Source organism: Patagioenas fasciata, chromosome 3 (assembly GCF_037038585.1).
Source record: "Patagioenas fasciata isolate bPatFas1 chromosome 3, bPatFas1.hap1, whole genome shotgun sequence".
NCBI classification, from domain to species: domain Eukaryota; kingdom Metazoa; phylum Chordata; class Aves; order Columbiformes; family Columbidae; genus Patagioenas; species Patagioenas fasciata.
The window spans coordinates 30,273,422-30,295,247 of NC_092522.1; the positions used below are offsets into that span (position 1 = coordinate 30,273,422).

At 40.7% G+C, this 21,826-nt stretch overlaps 2 protein-coding genes across 13 annotated transcripts in view; both read right to left on the bottom strand.

The window, feature by feature from the left end:
- Window positions 1-265: 265 nt before the first annotated feature.
- MRPS10 (mitochondrial ribosomal protein S10) lies at window positions 266-8,828 on the bottom strand. Of its 2 annotated transcripts, XM_065834188.2 has the most exons (8): window positions 8,684-8,828; window positions 4,963-5,021; window positions 4,759-4,831; window positions 3,269-3,408; window positions 2,694-2,802; window positions 1,546-1,635; window positions 1,174-1,269; window positions 266-713 (listed from the first exon to the last, which is right to left on the bottom strand). In XM_065834188.2, the coding sequence occupies exons 1-7, from the start codon at window positions 8,717-8,719 to the stop codon at window positions 1,183-1,185; spliced, it is 594 nt and encodes a 197-aa protein (XP_065690260.1). In that variant the 5' UTR covers window positions 8,720-8,828; the 3' UTR covers window positions 266-713; window positions 1,174-1,182. The 2 variants fall into 2 exon arrangements, with proteins under 2 accessions (XP_065690260.1, XP_065690259.1); XM_065834187.2 differs by lacking the exon at window positions 266-713 and having other exon boundaries at window positions 1,080-1,269.
- A 615-nt stretch (window positions 8,829-9,443) lies between these two features.
- TRERF1 (transcriptional regulating factor 1) overlaps window positions 9,444-21,826 on the bottom strand; it is a 104,092-nt gene continuing 91,709 nt past the window's right edge. For 8 of the 11 annotated variants that reach the window (XM_065835137.2, XM_071806035.1, XM_071806029.1 and 5 more), the window contains 6 exons: window positions 20,999-21,074; window positions 16,002-16,090; window positions 15,093-15,206; window positions 14,142-14,330; window positions 13,437-13,645; window positions 9,451-12,793 (listed from right to left, as the gene is read on the bottom strand). In XM_065835137.2, the coding sequence (XP_065691209.1) occupies window positions 12,472-12,793; window positions 13,437-13,645; window positions 14,142-14,330; window positions 15,093-15,206; window positions 16,002-16,090; window positions 20,999-21,074 (999 nt within the window). In that variant the 3' untranslated portion in view covers window positions 9,451-12,471. Of the gene's footprint in view, window positions 12,794-13,436; window positions 13,646-14,141; window positions 14,331-15,092; window positions 15,207-16,001; window positions 16,091-20,998; window positions 21,075-21,826 lie in introns of all 11 variants that reach the window. The other 3 variants (XM_071806038.1, XM_071806037.1, XM_071806036.1) reach the window with 3 other exon arrangements.

The following is a 21,826-nucleotide window of genomic DNA, read 5'->3' on the forward strand; positions in this document are numbered from 1 at the left end:
GATTACAGGGTACAACTGCAGGCTACTGGATATTGAAAGTCAGGCTTAGCAACCAAATGTTGTCAAGTCTTCTCATCTCATCTTTCCTTTATAAAAAAAGGGAGTGATATTGAACTGATCCTAAGGATTTAGTTCAGTCCTATGTCTGAAAACCTCTCCCTCTCTCTAGTTTGCACATATAGTGTTACTGACCGTAGTTTGACTCTTTCAGATTCAAACGGGAGTTCTAGGAAGCTAGGAATGCTTCACTGTGACACACAGAAGATCCCATGTGGCATATGATGCCTTTATTTCAGGACATGAAACCGGCAATTTTGCTGTATGAAGGACAAAGTGGGCACTTCAGACAGATTACAAGTCTGTCTAGGTGTCATTTATGCTTTGGAAGCCTTACGCATAAGAACACAACACAGCATGCTGAAATACTGAGGTTTATAAATAGCATCAAACATGGCATTCCTATTAACTTCCTCTAAAATTCAACTAAAACTTTTCCAATTGAAAATCAGATGAGATGGTTAGTAGGTAGAAAGATGACTTGAGGCAACACCTAAAGCAATGATTGGAATGTTGCTGTTGGCATTGATAAGTATGATCCAGCCTCTCTGGTTGTCTTGTCCCAGCTGGCTATTCCTTCTGTAAATTCTTTTAATAGCAGTCAAATCAAAGCCACTCCCTTAATAATGAAGCAGATTCCTGCAACTCTGTCCTCCCTGTTAACCCAGAAAAAGTAGAAGTGCTTAATGCAATCTGAAGGTGAAGTCGATAATGGCTTTGCACCTAGTATTGTCTCCTTTGATTCACAGTGAACTAACCCTCAAAGGACATTAAAAATCACACAAACGTGAAATTGATTTTGCAAGTATTTCAGAATTCAGAAGTCATTTAGTATCAAAAGGACATTGAAAATTTTTACATATATTTTTATATAAACAAATTATACCTTTCTACAAACTACTGTAGATGACTACAGTTCTTGATCACAGACTACAGTCAAGCTTCTTCATTTTACACCTGTTCAATCGATACGTACCGGAGTTATGATCAAGAATAACTCAATGAAACAAGAGTTTATACAATTACTGTATAAGAGAACTTTTATTTACCAGTAGACTGTCTCTGTAAATTAGGTTGATAGGAGAAACTAATTTCAGCACTAATGCAGCGAAGTACCTGGTGAGTTCATGACTTGACTTCAGTTTCTTCTATTTGAGGTAACGTATCCCAGACTGGTTCCCGAATGTGTTCAGGTATTTTCTCTATCTTAGTCTAAAAAGAAAGCAAAGTAACCATTTATTATACCAACTAGTTAACATCTAACTACTTTTCTTTATTTAGTCTGGTTTGAGATATTTATCAGATTAAAAATGCCACCTAGTGGCGTTTTCAAGTAATACAGCCTCTTTACCGTTCTAATACTTCAGAAAATATTGCTTCCAAACTGCACTCATTTCCCCTGCAGACTTTCTAAAGACTTCATTAATTACTGGTAGTTGCATCAGGACTTAATCTCATAACAGTTAATAACGTGAGATGGAAACTTACCTTTTTTACTTCCATGGCGACACCTTCAGGTAAATTTCGTTGAACATACTCCAAGTAAACTGCAGCAGTACTGCTTGTTAGGTGTTTTAACTGAAACAGGAGTAATGTGTTGGTTTGTTGTTGTTTGTTTGTTTTTTAATGAATTACTATTATTAATACTTCAAACAAAATACAAGAAAAAAAAACAGTTTGCCTTCGCTTCTCTAGTTCTTGCTATAGGACCAAACGTTTTACTGGAAGGCAGCCTTTCTATATTGAACAGAGGCAGCTGAGCTCTACACAACCCTCACGGAAGTATGAAGTAGTTATTTCACTCCACAGAACTGTGCATACTCTCTGTGATCACACGCCTTGATTATGATGAACTGGTGGATCTTAACACTGCAGGTATCAGATGAAATTAGTTGCAGGTTACGAAAGAATTACTAACTTTTGCATACTCTCAAAGTTCACGCTTGTTATAAATCCTGGGCAGCATTTGTACTGCACTGATGTCTGGGGACTTAAAGCAAAATCCCATTTTGCTGAGCACTGTGCAAACATACAGTAAGACACCCAGAAGCCACAAAATGCTGGCAGTAAACCTTTTTTCTAAGAAAGTCAACCACAGCTGCATTCTAAACCATACAGTAGTCTGTGTCATCAGCCACATAGCTAGTGGTTTGTATATGCTTCCTTTCTTGTATTCCCCCATGCAGTTCTAGTTTGCCACGATGTTGCACAGGGCAAAAGTATGCATGTTTAAAAACATCAGACAAAGTCACAAAGAACAGAACCGTTAGTGACTGGTAATGACAACAATTTAACTGCATCTTCTTCCCTTTGTGAGAAAACTCCTATCGTGCTGATTCTTGGAAATCAAGAGTATAAAACATATACAGATGACTCTCACTTCTACTGTATTTTAAATAATTCTTTCAGCTGGCAGGATGATGGTAAAAATCAGTCTTTTAATGAAAAAAGACTGTGCATTCAGAATAACTTGTGCTGCATTTGATGTACCTTGGTCAGCTGGTTTCTGCTATAGCGACTGGTTTTCTCCCCAAACCAAGTAAATATGAAGTTCATGTTCACTCCTAAACTAACATCTATTAACACCTTCAAATTGTGCGCCTAGAACGTACGTTTCTTTTTTACATCTTTCTTACCTCCAAACACAAGTAATGTGTTCTCATTTCATACTGAACTCTGTGTTTCTTGTAAATGTGTACAGACTTTAAAAGTGTCAATCGTTCTATCGTCTTTGGAGGGTTATATCTGAACAAAGCACAAGAAGAAAATTCAATTTTACCTAAAAGGACACTAATATAAATTATCTGAAAAATTATACAGAAATCCCTGTTCTTATTTGACATTAGAACATCTACAAAGAAGTATTAAACACTTGTACAGTTTAGTATTAACCCACATAAGGCGTGGCTAATACTTGGGTATTAACCAGCATTAGTTCAGGGAAGCTAGAGCACTGACAACTATGCTGTCAATATCCTTCATGCAGTTAAAATGCACTTTTTCTGTGGCAGTGCTGAGTGTAGAACTGCTGCTGCTTTCTCATCACTGTGCTGCCATGTAAGAAGTGTTAGATTAATAATCTGAGAAAAAACATCAGATTACATAGATTTCTTCCAAAAAAGAGAAAATACTTCTAAGCATAGAACCTGAGTTATAGTAGGCAACATAAGAAGCATCTGACACCACATTACTCTAGAGATCAGTTACTTACACTTTCTCAACAGAGATGCCAAGTTCTTTAGCTGCAAGCACTGCAAAATATTCATAGCTCTCCAACACAGCTTTATCGTGAGACTTAACTAAAAGGGACAATCTCTTGTACAGTGTTTCTGGCTCATCTGAAATAGACACCTGCATTTTTAAAGAAAGGACAAGAGTTACCACTCCATGTTCTCCTTAATTAATACATGCACTGCATATTTTCTTAGCCTGTGTGCCCCATTTGTAAAGAGGGGAAAAAAACACACACTGTTAGCTGTACATTTCAGTTTATCTGCAAAAGGCTGACAATATTGCCTGGATTGACAGTTCTTACACTTATCAGGGAAGGCAAAAATGTGAAGAGATACCTAACTTCTGAACATTTAGGTAGAATTTCTTCATCATAAAAGGAAAGGGAATGCCAGATAAATCTAAAAAGGACAACACTAGCAAGAATGAAACTCATTGTTAAAGTCTGGAGCAGCAATACTTGTATTTTAAACAGCGGTGTCAGAATCCCTGAAATTCTCAGACTTTGCTAGGGTATAGACAGTAACTAGAACATTGTGGACAGTAACCAGAACTCTCACTTTACTAAGTCAGTTATAAGGCTACTTTATACAGAGTAGGCTTCCCCAGGCATATTATACTTTCTGTTTGCCCAGGTACAAGTTTATAGCTTTCAGTTACAAAGTTATGACTTCCAATTAGAGCTTCGACTCCTGATTTCCTGGGTTGACTGCTCATCTGAAAAACCCCTATGTGTCCAGGAAGAACCTATTTTCCCACAGGTTTACTCCCAGGCAGTTAAACACAGTAAATCCAGTAGGTGCCAGATATAGCAGGATGGCTGGATATGCAGGGTAGATCTAACACTGCCTGTAAGACTTTGGCTTGCTTGCATGTATTATACAGATTGAATATGCATTTCTGAAGCCCTAGTCAAAATCAAAGGCAAGAGGCATTCAGATTCTAAAGGCAAGGTATCATAGAATCATAGAATCATTTCAGCTGGAAGAGACCCTCACGATCACCGAGTCCAACCATAACCTAACTCTAGCACTAAATCATGTCCCTAAGAACCTCCTAAACGCCTTTTAAACACCTCCAGGGATGGTGACTCCATCCTATGCCTTCATGAACCTCCCACCTCAACAGCCCTGGACTCCCAACTTCCAAGCCAGGGATCAAGGCCTTAGCCTGGCTAAGCTGTTGCAGGCTCTGGACTGAACATGGCCAAAGAGTTGATGCTTCTTAGAGTTACAGCTGCACAGGGAGGAGGAAGTGACTAAGAGACAACTATGAGCTACAGAAATCCTATGAAAAAAGAGAAAAAAAAAATCTCAAAGACCAAAAATCTAAATAGTTTCTTTCTCTATGGCAATTTTGAGATCATTAAGACAGAACTTAAAAAACCTGCAATAGATGAATTCAAGTTTTTCTGTACATTCTCTTTGTTACTAAGACAATATACATAATACCCTTCTATGAAACACTTACCAAAGGATTAGTCTTAGGCTCCTGTGTATCAACATGGGATCCAGCCAGCCGTACTCCTATCAAGTTGGAGCTTCTAGAAACGTGGTAGTGGGGAGAGCATAAAATAAGTTTCTAAAATTTGATTTTTTTTTTTTTTTTTTTTTTTTTTTAATTTTTAGGGAATGTGGAGAAGAAGTGGAAAGAAGGAGGGCCTTTTATACTTACAGAAGGAAACACTGCTTTTGCATAATTCTGCTCACATAATTGACAGGAAAAGCTGATCCCTGTATAAAACAAACAAGTTACAGGGTTTTCTTCTCCAGACCAAAGTAACCAGGTAATACACGTTTATTAAAGGTTAATTTTTTGTGCACCAGAGCATAACACATTTCTAGGCATGGACCTGCCTAATTAGAAAGTTTGCTCGATCGGAAAACGCAGGAAAACAGAAGCATGGAAGAGTATTTTAACATACAATAGCACCTAAAAAAAAGAACACATTAAGAAAACAACAGTATGCACTTATTAAAAACTACTATTCAAGTAATCACAAAGTATTTTTAGCAGAAAAATGTGTTTTGTGTGGCATCAGATACCATTTCTGTATAGGATAATATTTTCTCTTTAGTTTCACTCTCATAGTACATCTTTTAGTTTTGTCAAGTGACAAGCCTAAGTAGGACTACGGTTGTAAAAGCAATCAAAACCAGTATCCTATAAATGCAAAAATTCAATTTCTGAATTTAACCAGAAACGTCTCATTTTTTCAGCAAAAAGTTTCTTGTGATTTTGCGCACTTGTTCTTTTGGAAAAAAAAAATAAATACAAATACTTCTAACAACTAAATGAATCATATTTAAAAGATAGCATGAGTTTTCTGTGTTAAAAAGCGAATTAAGCTGTTATACAAGAAGCAACATTACTGTCTTTCACACTATAATAATCACTCCCTTCTGAACATTATGTGGCTTCTAACTTCCTTCCACCAATTCTCAATTTGGCAAAGTTATAGACTGCTTGAGGGAGGGAAAAAGGAACCAGAACTCTCACTTGCTCAAGAGAAACTGAGGGCTGCAGCAGAATGCTGAACCAAAATCAGCTACTTATCCAGCAGCTCAATTCTCTGTCTCTGAAGTCAGAATACTGCATCTGTCATTCAATGCCAATATGAAGTACGCTAACATCATCACATCACATCACTTCAGGGAGCAGACAGGCCCATGAGCATAAAAGATTCAATTCAGTGCAGGGCTTAAACTGTGTGTGCAAGTATATGGCACAGAATATTACACAAATGTAAGAATACCAACTGGGCAGTCAGCAGGCAAGTAAAATGCTGCTGTGACAAGAAAGCAGAAAATTTTGTTGTACCTGGCTTGGGGTTTTTTTGTGTGCATGCAGTCTCTGCTATGTATTCTTTTACTTCTAACTGCTTGAGCTTGTAATGTGGACTTATTATTTGCATACAAAGATACATACACTCACAGCATATATTGTTATGTGTTTTGGGGTATAAAAGTTTGTGTTATAAAGATGAGCACAGCAAAACACGACAAAACAGTACAGTTGTATCCCACGCACTAAGCTCCACAGCCTTTACAATATTCTATGACTGTGCATATTATTCACACAACATGCCTTCTCCTTTTGTTATTAATTATGCAGGTGTGCATCAAGTCAAGATTTTGTAAAATACAATTAAAGGTGCTCTGTGCAAGTACGGACAAAATAATACACTCAGTACCCTAGATAACTAAAATGGCATTCAGAAGGTGGTAAAGTACATTCCAACAGCCTCCTTCATTCTCTGATTTAAGTATACTTGATGTGCTCTTGCTAATGGCCATTACAGAAGGTGGAACATCACTCTACAACACAACAGAAACTGGTTTCCTGTGTGAACCAAGGCAATGCATGAAACGAAATCACCTCCCCTCTTAATGAAAAACAGCCTTCATTTTGTTTGGCTGAGATATCCTGAAGTACTCAGAAGACTGATGCCTGGAAGGTGAGCAGGTCCAGAACATAGCAGGTAAAAAGAAGAGAAGCTTAGGGCTTCAGAAAACTAATAGGAAACCCTCAACATCAAATTTTCTTAACCTGAGAGAAAGCAATCACTCTTGTGGTCAACAGGACCAGGGCAGTGACCGTCCCCTGTCCTGGGCTCTGGTGAGGCCAAACCTTGAATCCTGGGGTGAGTTTTGGACCCCTCACACCAAGAAAGACCTTGAGGTGCTGGAGCAAGTTCAGAGAATGGAACAGAGCTGGGGAAGGGGCTGAACCACAAGTGTGATGGGAGCAGCTGACGGAACTGGGGGGTTCAGCTTGGAGAAAAGGAGGCTGAGGGGAGACCTTATTGCTGTCTACAACTACCTGAAAGGAGGCTGGAGCCAGGCAGTGTCAGGGTCTGCTCCCAAGGAACAAACAACAGGACACAGAAAATGGCCTTGAGTTATGCCAGAGGAGGCTGAGGTTGAATCCTGGGAACAATTTCTTCCCAGGAAGGGTTGTCAGGCATTGGAACAGGCTGCCCAGGGAAGTGGTTGAGTCACCATCCCTGGAGAGGTTGAACATACATGGAGATGAGGTTCTTAGGGACATGGGTTAGTGCCAGGGTTCGGTTAACAGTTGAACTCGATGATCTTGAGGGTCTTTTCCAACCAAAATTATTCTGAACTTTAAGACTACAAATGGGCTTGGCACAAGACCTCCAAATCCAAGTCATGTGCTTCCTCACCCTCAGAGCAACTGCCACAAACACAGGGCTTCAGGGAATCACAGAATGTTAGGGATTTGAAGGAACCTTGAAAGAAGTAGAGAATAGACAGTAGAATTGAACTTAGATCCAGGTTTGGTTTTTTTTGCCCAAGCTTTGCAAGAGGCAAAGTGATCAATAGTATAAAGTAACTTTCACATGATCAAGGCCATGAAATACTTCTTTTTTTTCTCAGTCAGATACAATAGGTATCCTTTCCTTTCTGTTGACTTCTGCTTAGCAGAAGAAAACAGTGACTCACAGAATCACAGCATATCAGGGATTGGAAGTGACCTCAAAAGATCATCCAGTCCAATCCCCCTGCCAGAAGAGGAACACCCAGATGAGGTTACAGAGGAAGGCGTCTGGGCATGTCTTGAATGTCTCCAGAGTAAGAGACTCCACAACCTCCATGGGCAGCCTGTTCCAGTGTCTGTCACCCTCACTGTGAAAAAGTTTCTTCTCATATTTAAGTGAAACTTCCTGTGTTCCAGTTTGTACCCATTACCCCTTGTCTTATCATTGGTTGTCACCGAGAAGAGCCCAGCTCCATCCTTGTGACACCCACCCTTTATATATTTGTAAACATTAATGAGGTCACCCCTCAGTTTCCTCTTCTCCAAATTCAAGAGCCCCAGCTCCCTCAGCCTTTCCTCATAAGGGAGATGCTCTACTCCATATCTTTGTTGCTCTGCACTGGACTCTCTCCAGCAGTTCCCTGTCCTTCTGGAACTGAGGGGCCCAGAACTGGACACAATATTCCAGGTGTGGTCTCACCAGGGCAGAGGAGAGGGGAAGGAGAACCTCTCTCGACCTACTAACCACCTCCCTTCTAATAGACCCCAGGATGCCATTGGCCTTCCTGGCCACAAGGGCACAGTGCTGGCTCATGGTCATCCTGCTGTCCACCAGGACCCCCAGGTCCCTTTCCCCTACACTGCTCTCCAACAGGTCGTTCCCCAACTTATACTGGAACCTGGGGCTGTTCCTGCCCTGATGCAAGACTCTACACTTACCTTTGTTATATTTCATTAAAATTTTCCCCGCCCATGGGGACCCGCTGCACCGATAAGGCCGGGCAGATCCCCAAACACCCCAAACCTTCCCACAACCCCGAGGATGCGGTTTGGGATCTTCCCAGCCCCGCGGGAGCCGCCCGTCCCCCACTCCTCTTCCCGCCATACAGCCCACCTGACAGAGACGCCGGCACAGCCACCCCGCCGCCATGTTGTCTCCGCGGCCCGGAAGGAGAAGAGCGGCTTCATCCGACCCAAGAGCGCCCTCGCCGCTATGGCGGAGTGACCACCCCCGGCTGAGGCGGGCAGGACGACGCTCATGGGTGGGGAGGCGGGTCGGGAGCTCGTATGGCGCCGTCCGGCGCCATACGAGCTCCCGACCCGCCTCCCCACCCCTGGCTCCGCCTTCCCCGAGCGTTACCTCAGCGAAGGACCCGCCATGTAACAGCTCCTCAGCCTCCAAAGGTGCCCACACCGTTTCCCGCCAACGGCCCCTCAGCCCCTTCCCCTCACACACGCTTTCCCCTTTCTGTTCTCTTTTTTTAACCACAACTCGTTCTTAATACCCACGTCCACCTGACGGTACAAAGGTGAGCCCATTTTTTTTCCAGCAGAACGATTCAGGAATCCTTTGTCAAAAACAATTACACACGAACTTTTCCACCTCTTCCCCCTCTTGAAAATAAAGGTGTACACCCTATTAGCAAAACTCAGCCAATTATATTTCACCCAAGTATAAAAACGACTGGAGATGTCATATAACCCCCTTACTTTTTACACATATAAATAGCAGGTAATATTGTAATACAGTTTCTGATCAATACCAAATATTTAAGGGAGTGGGGGAATAAACAAGTACTAATGGATGCCACTAAGCCACCCTAATAAATCCAGGTAGGCATTAACCTGAAATTAAGCTGTGTGGAAGTAAAATGCTAACAGCAGGAACCTGAAACCAGCATAGATCACAAACGTATATATATATTTTTTATTTTGTTACTCCCTCTGCCACCTAAAATTACAGTCTGCTTTTTACACTGAGGCACCTAAAATATTTACAACCATCTTCTAATAAAATAACACTTAAATATTGAAAATAAGATTTTTCTCATAAAATATGTTTTCTCTATGTACAAGTTTTATCAAAGAAGACCAAGTTCAATAGTGAACAGTTTTCCATCAACCATCAGCAATGCAACAACTTTTCTGAAATAAAACTATGTTCAACTTATGTACAAATAGGCAGAACATCTGTTTAACATCAGCCAACGCAACACTTAATGAAGTCAATGTTTGAGGCCTAAGTCATGTACTGTTTAAGAAATATGCCTTTTTTTTTCTTTTATGAACAGCTTCTTTGGTTATCATTGTTCTATTATCTTCTTGGCTGTACAATAAAGCAGCACCCAATTAATGTTACAGAACCAGGCTTATATGTGTATATATGTGTTTTATATGTACTAGGTATAGCACAGATACCTGTCCTGTTGTTTCTAGAAAAGTTCCACCATAGATTCTTTAACATAGAGCTGCTCTTCAGAATCAAGCCCACAAGTTTCTACTGTATTTTACCCTGTTCTTCAACGAAAACTCTCCCTAACTTAAATTATCACTTTGCTTAACACTCAATTTTTTTCCCCCACCATTATCAGGGGAATTCAAAAACATGTTTCCATGTTCCAATGTAGCAGCCTTTCTCAGAAAGGTCCTTAAAAAGTTCAAAATGATAGAGGTTTGGAAGAGAGTAGACTCCAGCAGGTTTTTCTAACACAGAGTCCTGAAAGCCAGCGCAAGTTGCCGCTCACAAAACCCTCCACTTGGCAAACCACCAAGGCTTGCACAATCTACAACATTTGTTATCAGTGGATGTAGTTGGCAGCACGGAGCTGAGCGGCCGGTCTGTTGAACCCAGGTTGCATGGCCCCTGCAGAAGTGTCACAGCAGGGACAGGAGCTGCTGGGGACAGTGCTGACTGGCAGTTTGGGAGAGAAAAGGCAGCTCACCTGAAACTCACAGGTACAGTAAGTGAGAACATCATCCCTTACGTAGCAAAGGGAGCAAAGTTCCACCTGCTGCTCAAAACCAACTAAAAACCCCAAACCATCTCCCTCCAAAACAAACAAACAAACAACACCAAAATCAAACAAACCAACCCAACCAACCAACCCACAAACAACAACCACCAAAATACACTTCTGGAACAACCCCTAAAAAACACTAAAACAAACCACATACACAGGAACTTCACTAACCTGAAACTGAGAAGTGATTTCCAGTCTCCTGAAGGGTTGCTCTTTAGTACGAGAACATTCAACCTTAAGTATAAACTTCAGGTCATTTGGCTTCACATATTTGGCTTTGACAGAGAAGGCGCCTCTCTGCCAATGGGTCCCACTGGTTTTGAACTTGTGTGGTCTGGTACTCCTATACAGAAGTGCCATGGTTTACCCTCATTTTGCATAGTTATACAGGGAAGAAAGACAGCAGAAAATACGTACAACCATCTCTCAGATTCTGTTTAAGGGAATGTGGAGGGGAAAGAAAAAAAAACGAAACATGCAACCCATGAAAAAAACCCAAACAACCCTGAAATCTGGAAGACCTGAAATCAGTCTTATAAAATATTTTATAAAGTTAGCAATACTCTTCTACTGTGCGAAACTCACAAGAAAATCAATGCTGCTACCTGTGAAAGCTCTAAAAAAAAAAAAATCAGTATTCTTGTTCTGTAGTTAAAGGTCCACTCAACCTAAATCCAGTTCTTCCTTAATTATTCAATTCTGCAAGGTACAAATCTTTTGAGATCCTATTCACTTACAGAACCAAATCTAAATTTATATAAATTGTGTTAGATATCCAGCATGTAGATCTGAACCTAAGGGAGGACAAACGGTAATTAAACAGCAATGTCAGCTCACCTTTGGAGCATGTTCTACTAAATAAACATTTGAATTTGATGTAATGAGGAGGACTGAAAATGACACAAGAATAACATTTCATGCCTGTAAGGAATAGCTAACATGTTAACAATCTCTGTTCCAGCGGAAGAATGTCTCCCTGTATTTGCCTGGTGAGAGAGCAAGCTCCTGCATTGCTTGAGCGTACGCCCTCCTAAAACCACTGAGATGGCTATTCAACAGTGTGATTTATTGTCATAGCAAAATAATTTCCAGTGCAAACTGATCACCAAGGTGGCATTCCTCGTTCAGCATTCTTATCAGATGATGTGAACCACAGTACAATCATCTTCTTTCTTCAACCCTTGAATTAGGTCATTTTAAAATCAGCAGATCAAAACCTTGCTAAAATGGAAGCTCTAAAACGTACAGTGTAACCAGCTTTTACAAACTGCCTAACATGTATGCATTAAGGCAAGAGAGAACTGAAAAGCACTGTGATATACAGAGGATACAGTCACTCCTGTAATTATTTCACAGTTAAATCAGATTTTTTTTTCCCCTCCACCTCCCTTAAAATGACAGCACGAAGACAAAGAGTGTAATCATCTCCTTAACAGAGATGACATTGTGTCTCTAGAAGATGCTAGAAGTGATCCAGTACAGGCAAAAAAAAGTTCCATCACAAGTGTGTGAAAATCATTCCTCTAATTGGGTTGAAATGAAACTTGGAAGAGTTAAGGACTAAAGAACCTGCATCTGGTAGGAAGTGCCAGCTGAACCATGAACTTCTGTAATTAGTGGCCTCAGAAGTTATCAGCAAAATGAGCTCAGATAAAAACACCTTATAAGAATATTTGTACCAATTATTTATTTTTTCCCCTAGAACACAAATTAATTAAAAAAAAGGGAAAAAAGCAGATTTCTTTTTTTCTCGACCTGGATAAAAGAATTATAATTTTCAACAAGTAGTTTACAATCAGTGGGGAATAAACGAGCAGTCCAAAGTTTCCTGATTGATCCATTCAGGCTGTGCTCAGTAGCTGTCTTTATCAAACAACTTTATTTACAATTCAGCATCATCCTGCAGTAGATCTGCATCTTCATCATCCAATAAGAGGTCAGCATCCATTACTTCATTCTCCTCCATGACATCACCCAGCTCCTGAACAACATCGTCGTCAATGTCACCAACATTTTCAACATGTTTAACCAAACTCATGTGATCCAGAGGGATCAAACTATGCCCAACTGGCCCAGTAGTTCTCGCAATAGTGGCTGCCATTTCTGCTGCCACAGCAGCTTTTTGAGCCTTCTGCCTTTGCTGTTCTTCTTGTTGTCTGTGAGTCTTCATATGAGCATTGCGGCTTTTGATTTTGAAAAACACCCTAAATTTTAAACGGAAAAAAAAAAAATCAGATAAAAATGCATTGCTTTTGATGAAGTGAGCCAAAAAAGTCTCAACAACATATCAGTACATTTGCTTCCTTGTCCTGAAATAGAAGTCAGTGAAGTCTGCAATGCCATGGTGAGAATTTCAGGGACAGACTACCAGATTTATACATCCTGACAGTATCAAAATGGCATACTCTGACTCTGCCGCAGAGGTATTTTGTAGCTCCCACAGTTGCTTCAGTATCTATGCACATCCTAATTCTCCCTGTACTCAGTTTCACAACAATCTTGCACAACAGGGAAAAGGTGAAGGAATCCCACATTAGGATGGACAAACTGAAGCACAGAAACACAAGAGAAAGTTGCCCATGGTCACATGTAAGCCTGTGATGAAGCAGGAAGCTGGACTGTCAGATGTAGGAATTATAGTAGGTAAATAGATTCAGGAAAATTGGAATAAATACTGCAGAGGAAGCATCCAAAACATCATGCGAACCAATCTCTGAAGGTTTTGGTAAGAGGACGTGTCATCTAAGGGGCAACTATTACTTTGAGACCATCAGAGCAGAGATTGTTCATCTGGAACATAAACAGGCAAATGGAATGTGATACTGTAGACAGTCAGATTTCACTTACTTGCCACACTCCTTGCAAGGAAAAATTGTTGTTGGGTCGGTCTCACCGCTTGTTGTGCTGTGGGCAGGAGAACTCTTGATGGAGCAGTAGCCACTCTGTGTACCAGATTTCTGCTTAGTGCCTGGAATGGTGCATCGCGGTTTTGTCACCTGATTGGTACCTCCATGAATGCGAGCGTGGCCATTTAGCGCTTGTCTGGAACTGAACACCTGGTGGGGAGCAGGGTGGAGGGAAGAAAAAACGAAAACAAAAATTAGGAAACACCACACTGGAACAGGAACTGCAGAAAGCAGTATGCTGAAAGCATATTTTGATAGAACAACTGCACACGTCTAATGTGCACAATCTACTTGGTCAAAATGCTGCTTGCTCTCAGCTCCATCCCACTAGAGTTAAGGAAACTTAATCGTAATAAAACAAACCAGTGAGCGATCCTATTATTACAGTTGTATAACAAAAAAGATAATCAGAGCTTTTTACCATACTTTATTTCTAATTGATACAACATTTGAGCATTCAGTTTTATGTACAGATCAGCATATTGCCTATATTTTGTGAGGTGGGAATTAAAAGCAGGCAAAATGATTTCTCCAAGGTATTCAGGAGATATCACTGGCCAGAAACAGTCTAAACCCCTACTTTCCAAAATCACAATTCCCTAGTATGCAACCCCACCCCCCTACTAAAGATACCAAACACACGTACAGCGCCACAGTTTGGCATTTCACAGATGAAGGAGGACGAAGAAAGTGAAAGACTCTGAAGGGCAGGCAGATCTATAGGTCCAACAAGAGGTATAGCTGGTGGGTCAGGAGACTTCTGCATTTCCCCTTCTTCCTTTCTATCTTCTTCAATCTCCTCATCTTCCTCTAATGCTTCCTCTTCTCCACTTGTCTGAAATAGTGCATTTAAGAAATACTAGAAATATGATCAAAGACAGACAGTACTGTATAGTAGGACATAGTACTGGAACAGCACGCTGCTTAGTCAAGTCTGCTTCCAGGTTTCAGTATTTTTTCCCCATCCTGAATGATCTCCTGGTCCTGCTGGAACTACCACCCCTTAATGGACAAGCTACCGCTTGTGAAGCTTCACTGCAGTGCTCAAAACACCTTCAGCTGTATTACAGAGCTGTAGCTTCAACAATCTACAGAGATGTTAAGGTGCAATACTCTCCCCCAATAAATGGGAATACATGCTATATTCATAGTCAAATTAAAGGACTTATTTTAAAACCAAAAACCCACATCTCTTAAAGAGTACTCAAACTACCAGTAATACAGACCTTGCACACAAAGAATTGCACTGCCAGTCTGTGGAAGTGGTATTTGTGTTAGAATATTAGAGCAGCCTTTAGGAGCAGGCACAGACACAGGAATAATTTACAAAGGTTTACCTGCTTCATCAGTAGCAAGCCCCATAATTGCTGGACTAGAGTTAAATAACAGACTGGTCAAAACACTTTTATGCCATTACAGTCCAGGAACACAAAATCTTGGTGTAGCTGAGGTCACAGAATGCTGATACAGAACATCATTTAGAATTCTGCAATAATTTTGGTTGGAAGAAACATCTTCTAGTTCAAACTCCTCCTCAAAACAGGATGAACATAAAAATTATCAAGTATTAAACTCTCTCATATTCTCTTAGACTTACCAGGCATTCTTCTCTTTTTTTCTCTAAGCGTGTTCTGTGTTTCCGTCCCAAATGCAAGATTTTCTTCCAGGTATAGTAGTATTCCACACATTGTGCAACCGTCTTAGACTTTACCTGCAGTTAAGTAATTGCATAAATAGTCCAATCTCAATTTTCTGCTTTAGTTCAACATAATTTTATTAGTCTTTATTTCTCAAACATTCAAATGGAGAAAAAAAGAGAGTTTGACTACAACAGGAGTACTCTTGTAGAATAATGGTATAATTAATAGTTATTGTTTTTCAGTCACATTTTTTTGACTATTTTGGCTTCAGTACAGTTCTCTGGGATTCTCCAGAATCTAGTCAGAAAATGACTGGGAATATACTTTTGTACCTCTAAAGTGTACAATACCACCAAGAAATCTAGGAATTAAGACTTGGTTCCCATAAACCCAAAAGTTTATCAGCATTTGAACTAACAAGTAAAGTATTCTACCCTAAGACGTATACACCTTGTCTTTTCTGCTTTGTGGCAGAACGTGAAAATTAAGTCCAAACAGATTCTCTCTTTATTAACAGGTTTCAAACCTTTCTGGCGCAAAGCTCAATGCCAGTGACTTGGGTACCTTTAACACCAAGATGATAGCAGAGCACCATACTCGTCCCACACGTGGAATGCCATGACTTGGATTCCAGGTGTGAAAACTTTTACATATAACAACCAGATGAACAGATTTTATTTATTTTTAACTGGTGCTGCGGTTGCACACATAGGTGCACCAAATGGAATACAGCACTTTGGTCAGTGTTCTTGTAACTGCTGATGGCTCTGTGCCTGCAGTAAGCCAGTCTGGCACTGGAAGGAAAATGAAGGGGAACAGAATACAGCAAATGGTAAAAACAACTGACAGAACAGAAATAACCTTACCATTTTCTGTACAAATATGAAATCTTTGCTGTAGGTGGACAATGCCTCTTTGAACAGCCTCCTTTCTTGATGCGTCCATTTGTCAGAGCCTTAAAAAGAGTGAATTCGTTATAAACGATAAAACCCCACCACCTCGGCATTGATGTAGTATCTGAAACAAAAACTGGAAGACCTCAAGCACACATTAGTGATTGCTGCTATCCAAGTACAAGTATGGCTGTACTGACTCAGACCTCAAGTCCATCTAAGTGGTATTCAGTCTCCAGCAGCGGTCACAGGCAGTTGCCTGGGAAACAGTAAGATCAGGGCAAGCATATACAATGCTTCTCTCTAGCTTTTCCTAACCTCTGACCACTTTTGGCACAGGGGATTTCCTGAGTCCATTATTAACTATACTTGTAAGCGCCGACTGACTCTTCCTTTCAACCAATTAAACTTCTTGCACCCGAAACATCCTTTGCTGAGGAGTTTCACAGATCAGAAGACTCTCCATGTGAAGAACCGCCTCCTTTTCTGTGTTTCCTGACTCCTAGTAGCCTCACTGGATGACCGTTCATTCTTCAAGTGGAAAAGAAAGTGAACCCAATCTCGACTATCACGTCCATGCTGTTCAGGACTGCATGTCCTTTCTGTCACTCCACCACCTTTGGTCATTACTGCTGTCCCTCTCTGAACCTTTCCCAGTACTAAAACACCCCTGTAGAGATGAAGGGAACAGAAAGGCACACAGTAGTCAACATATAAGCCATCTACAGACTTCACTGTGGCACCACCATGCTACCTGTCATCTAAACATTTGACTTGGGTTTTTCAGGCTGTTGTGAAATCCAGAGCTTTCATAGAACTAGCATTATAATTCCAAGGTCTCATTCTAACTAAGAAGTATCGCCACAGAGTTCATAATTCTACATGTAAAGCTTGTATTGCTTATTCCCATATATGCCACTTCATGTTCAACTACATAGAAGTTCATCTATCATTCTGTTCTCCAGACAGTAACTTTTGTTAAGGTCCTTTTGCAGCTCTCCACTTGCACGGCTTGAGGTAAGACACTAAAATCCTCTGTGACAGAGGTCACAAGTAAATAGAGATTGTAGCAACATGCAATGCACACAAAGTACTTTGATAATTTAATGGAAGCTGTACACAAAACTTTCAAATATTGTCACTCTGTGTTTGTTTCACCAGCCTAACTGCCCATGAAAATGTGAAATCAACATTTACACTGAAATGAATTTTGTGCATCCTCAGTATCAGTCCAACAGAAGGAACACAGGACTCGTCTACTGCATCAAAGCAGCATCCTGTTTGTAAGGATGGACAGCATTACATATGTTAAAAGAAGGATACGCAAGAAGCCAAATAGCGCATGCCTTTGAAATGACTTACACTATGAGAAGATTCTACTTCAGTCTGAGAGTTTCTGAAACATTAAAAACTTTTATCAAAATAAATCCCTAATATTCCTGTCAATGTTACCATTCTCCATAGAAATGCTTGCGTCCATGCTGAAGTCAATGAACTTGGGCTTGGCACCATGCATGGTATTGACCTCTACAGGTTACTTATGTCTATTAAAAAAATATAGTTTTTTTATTAACTGCAAATGTTTTGCTTTTCAGAGGCAACTCCCAGGCTCGCAAGCTTAGAGTAGGTATCTCAGCACTCCTTCATATGCTGGTAACTACAAAACTAACTCTTCTGCAACCTGTTTTCTGAAGGTACTGCTTTTCCAGTACTATACTGGATAGAAGCATGCACCAGTTATTTCTGCAGAGATTTACACTAAAGCTCTCTTAAGCATCAGAGAAAGGCACTGGCTTCAAGCCACAAGTTTTATTTATTCTGTTATCACCCAAAGATCTTTTTGCTGACACATTGCCTTGCCATCTTTCCTACCCCTGCACCAGCATCGTTCCCTTCTTACATAACTTGCCAGTGATCGGCACGTACCCTCCCTTTGGGCAGGGATAAGTGCACTGATGCAGTCCAGGAGCCTGCTCTACTGTGCCAAAAAGTAACTTTAAAAAGCACAGCAACACCAAAGGAAAGATTTTAGGTTTTGGCAAAAATCTAGTGATGCTCTCCTGTCTTTACCCCACCCCCCTAAAAAATAATAATAAAAAAAGAATCACTTCTGTGGACTAATTTTATTGTACACCTACGGAGGATTCAGGCCTTACAGACTTTCCCCAATAGCTGTGGTATTAGCAGAGACCCTTACAAGATTATGCGGGTTAATTGGAAGTAACCTAATTAATAGAATAAATCCTGTGTAGGAAAAGAAACAGAAGAAAAGCTGTTTTTAACCCTGGTTGCTGGGAAACCACTTTTGCTCTTGTTAGCTTGAGGGAGATACAGAGAACGTGTATAGAGAGATCTGCAATGCAGCAAGAAAGAATTTTGGACTTTGGAATACAGATAGAATTTTAAAGCTGATCTTTATGTTTAGACATTTATTCTACATTTTGTTTTACGTGCCATATTGGTTTTGCACCAGTTAACCAACAATAAATATCTTCTACAAATCTGGGGGCTTTGGGCCCATCTTGTTTGTTTCAAGGGGGTTACACCTACACCCAGGGAGCCCCTCAAGAGGTGGCTCAAATCCATCACATATGGAATGTGCTGGGTCTGATCCACAGCCTGTCACAGTAGGTACAAGCAGTTTCCTGACTGCCTGAAGCACATTACTTCAGAGACCATCTCTCCTGCAATTCTCACTGCAGGAGAACTTCCAACCTGAGAAATTCCATTGTTCAAATTAAAACAATTCAAGGGTTTGCAACAGCACTCCTGTTAGATATGTGTTCCTCTCTCTTCCCTGAAACACCATCCTGACAGACAGTGCAGCATTAGGACAGAGAGATTAGGGTGTTCTTCTGAGCAGCCCTGGGTCAGCATGCCCAACTCTCTTGGCACACAACAGAAAAGCCTCAAGTTTTACAACTTGCTTCCCTCACAAGCCAACAAGTTTCAAAGCTGAGCTTGTACCCTCATTTGAGGGCAATGTTAAGGATGAGTTTGGATATTTACTGTTTGTGGTATCAGTTAATTCTCGTGAGTCAGTGCCATGCTCTGTTTCAGCCTATACCACATTTTAATGTGGTGGTGCCTGAGAGCTGTGATTTCTGAGTAGAGAGCAGAAAGCCCAAAGAGTTAACCCAAACAAATGCCACTGGAAATTACATTAAGCTATTAATGCACTAGATTGTGAGAAATTCCCATATGCCTTGAGTGGCTGATTATCAACCGCAAATAAACCATTATTCAAGAGCTGCTGCATGGTACTAGAGGGTGGCTGTCAATATAAGTTGCAATCACATGTTGCATTCAAGAGCATTAGTAAGTAATCCTTTGTCTTGTTATTTCATGGTACTTAAATCCAGACTGGTGAGATTTTGTTTCATGCTGCGATAAGCAGAACCAAACTTCCTTTCCTGCTTAAGAAACAGGAATACACTGATGTCCATAGGTCCCAGTGCTAGCTAACAAGGATTAGTGTAATCTCATGTGAAAGATTAAACAAAACGGTCCCTCCTGGCTCCCCCCTGCATCACAATAAAATACTTTCTGACACTACTGTGAAGTTGCTTCAGTAAAGACTTTTCCTCCTTCGCCACACAGGCAGCAATTTCTTATCTGCTCTGCTTAATTAGGTCGCTCACTAAGGATGAGACTGCTGGGATATCTCCTCATCTTCCTGTTCTCATCCCATGGACTGTCTCACACATATGATTTGGTGTCATCTCTTCAGACAAGAGACCCTGGTCAAAGTTCCTGGCTGATGTCCTCCTTCTCCATCCATTTCCATGTCCGCCATTTGGACTGCAACAGAGTTGTCACCAAAGACACGAGGCATCTCCCCCAGCCAAGACTCAAAACTTGATCTTCACATTTATTCACTCTCGTTATCAGCTGCCATCAAACATGTTTCTGTTCTTGCTCTCAAGCCAAGGGGTTAAGGAGTTGCTTTACAAAAGACTCTTTGTTACTTGGGAATCTGTCCAGCGAGCTGCTACAGCCAGGAAGCAGCTCGCTTCTATACTGCTGTCACACAATGACTGTAACTGAAAATGAGTATATGACTCTGGACATTGTGACTGACTGACCACCAGAAGATTATTGGCTTGTTCCCTATTGAGCCTAAACTGGAGATAAATTCTCAGGTCTCTCATGTAAACCTCTATTCTCTGTGTCCAAGCAATTGTTAGCCACTACAAAGCACTGAGTAACAACATGGAGGGCTGCAGAGGAGAGACATTCGCCACCTATTGCTTTGGTGACACAACTCAAGTCCAAAAGCTTAACACCACCTTGTGTATTTCACAGGGCATTTCTCCTTCATCACCAAAATGCAGCTTTTGCTGTGTTAGTTAAAGTAGTCACAATCCTGGAACTGTGGTGTTTGTTGGTTTTGTTTGTGTTTGTTTGTGGGTTTTTTTGGTTGTTTCTTTTTCTTTTTTTTCCCTAGATCCATGCAAAGAGAGGCTCTGTATTTAGTACTAAGACACTAGGAAGAGTTACAGTACTGCCTCTGTGGGAGCATGCTCGTGATTATCATGTTAATCTATCATGCACCATCACCTCAGAAAAGGAAGGCATGACTGCAGACATTTACATACCAGAAAATGAAGACCTTACTGCTAGTAAATTACAATCTATGAAGAAGAGCAATTTTAAAAGGAGATCAACAAATTAAATTTAAGTTTAAAAGAAGAAAAAAAATACTCAAAACAGTTTTAAATCTGTAGAACACTACACAGCAAACATGGATGCAAAGTTTCTGTACACCCTCAGTCAGGTAAAAAAATGCCCAACTTGTAATAGAAGGCTGTGGAAGCCCCACTCGGCGCTGCCCACATCAGCTCTGTGTTAGAGGCTGCCATCCTTGCAGCAGACAGCAGAGAGTGCAGCGTGATCCCACGCTCCAGCCTGCGATGCCGGCCTTGGACTCTATACCAGCAGATACAGAGATGGCAGGAAAACCAACCTACCCGCGTAGTGGTAATTTGCCAAAGGGTGACACTTCAATCTCACTGGCTTTCTCAACAGCAGCTTCTCAAGAGCAACCTAAATGAAAAACCAGGGAAAAAACAGAATTAGCAAATGCGGTCAGCTGCTGCACACGTAAGACTATTTGGTATCAAGATATGAATTAATTTTCTCTCTTTTTTTCCTTTCTGCCATACAAAATCACATCAAATTACTCCAAGGCCCATTAACACTGTACCTCGCAGAAGAGCACCTAATGCACACCTGTCATGCCTTAATTAGCACAAATGTGGCTATTACTTAGCAACTTCCAGCTCTTCTCTCTCTTCTGCCTGCCACATACAAGTAGGTTTATAGTGTTTGATTTGATAGTGCTAATTAATACTAATATTTAACAGTTGGTTTGATAGCATTAATATTTATAGCGTGAGGTCTTTTAGAATATCTGTTTAGGTCAACATCTGTCATGGATGACAGCTAATCATCCTTTGGATCAGGGAGACAGATGATTTGTGGATCCCTAATTTTTTTCTCCTGACAATGCAGACCCCTCCTATACAGCAAATTTCATGTCCTGACAGTAAGTTCAGTCCCCTGGCTCAGATGCCCCCAGGCACAGCTAACAGAGCCTAAGGAAAGTGGGATGCAAGCTGAAAAACACTGTATTAGACAATCCTGTGAGATTCATTCCAGCCCTGTGTTCTGTTGCATTTTGTTTCAAATTGGCTTTCCAGGAACTGGTGCAGGGCCCTGTCTTTCCCTAACACTGGGCAAAATGGATGTTTTACCCTAGTTAATAACATTTCCATCACTAAACCAATGCAAATATT

What these genes read in the sequence shown, in the direction of transcription:
- MRPS10 (XM_065834188.2), bottom strand. Translation starts at nt 8,719, where the DNA reads ATGGCGGCGGGGTGGCTGTGCCGGCGTCTCTGTCAG. An exon ending in GGCATCTCTGTTGAGAAAGT is followed by an intron (nt 2,803 to 3,268) that starts GTAAGTAACTGA and finishes TGCTTTGTTCAG; the next exon opens with ATATAACCCTCCAAAGACGA. An exon ending in CACATTACTTGTGTTTGGAG is followed by an intron (nt 1,636 to 2,693) that starts GTAAGAAAGATG and finishes CTCCTGTTTCAG; the next exon opens with TTAAAACACCTAACAAGCAG.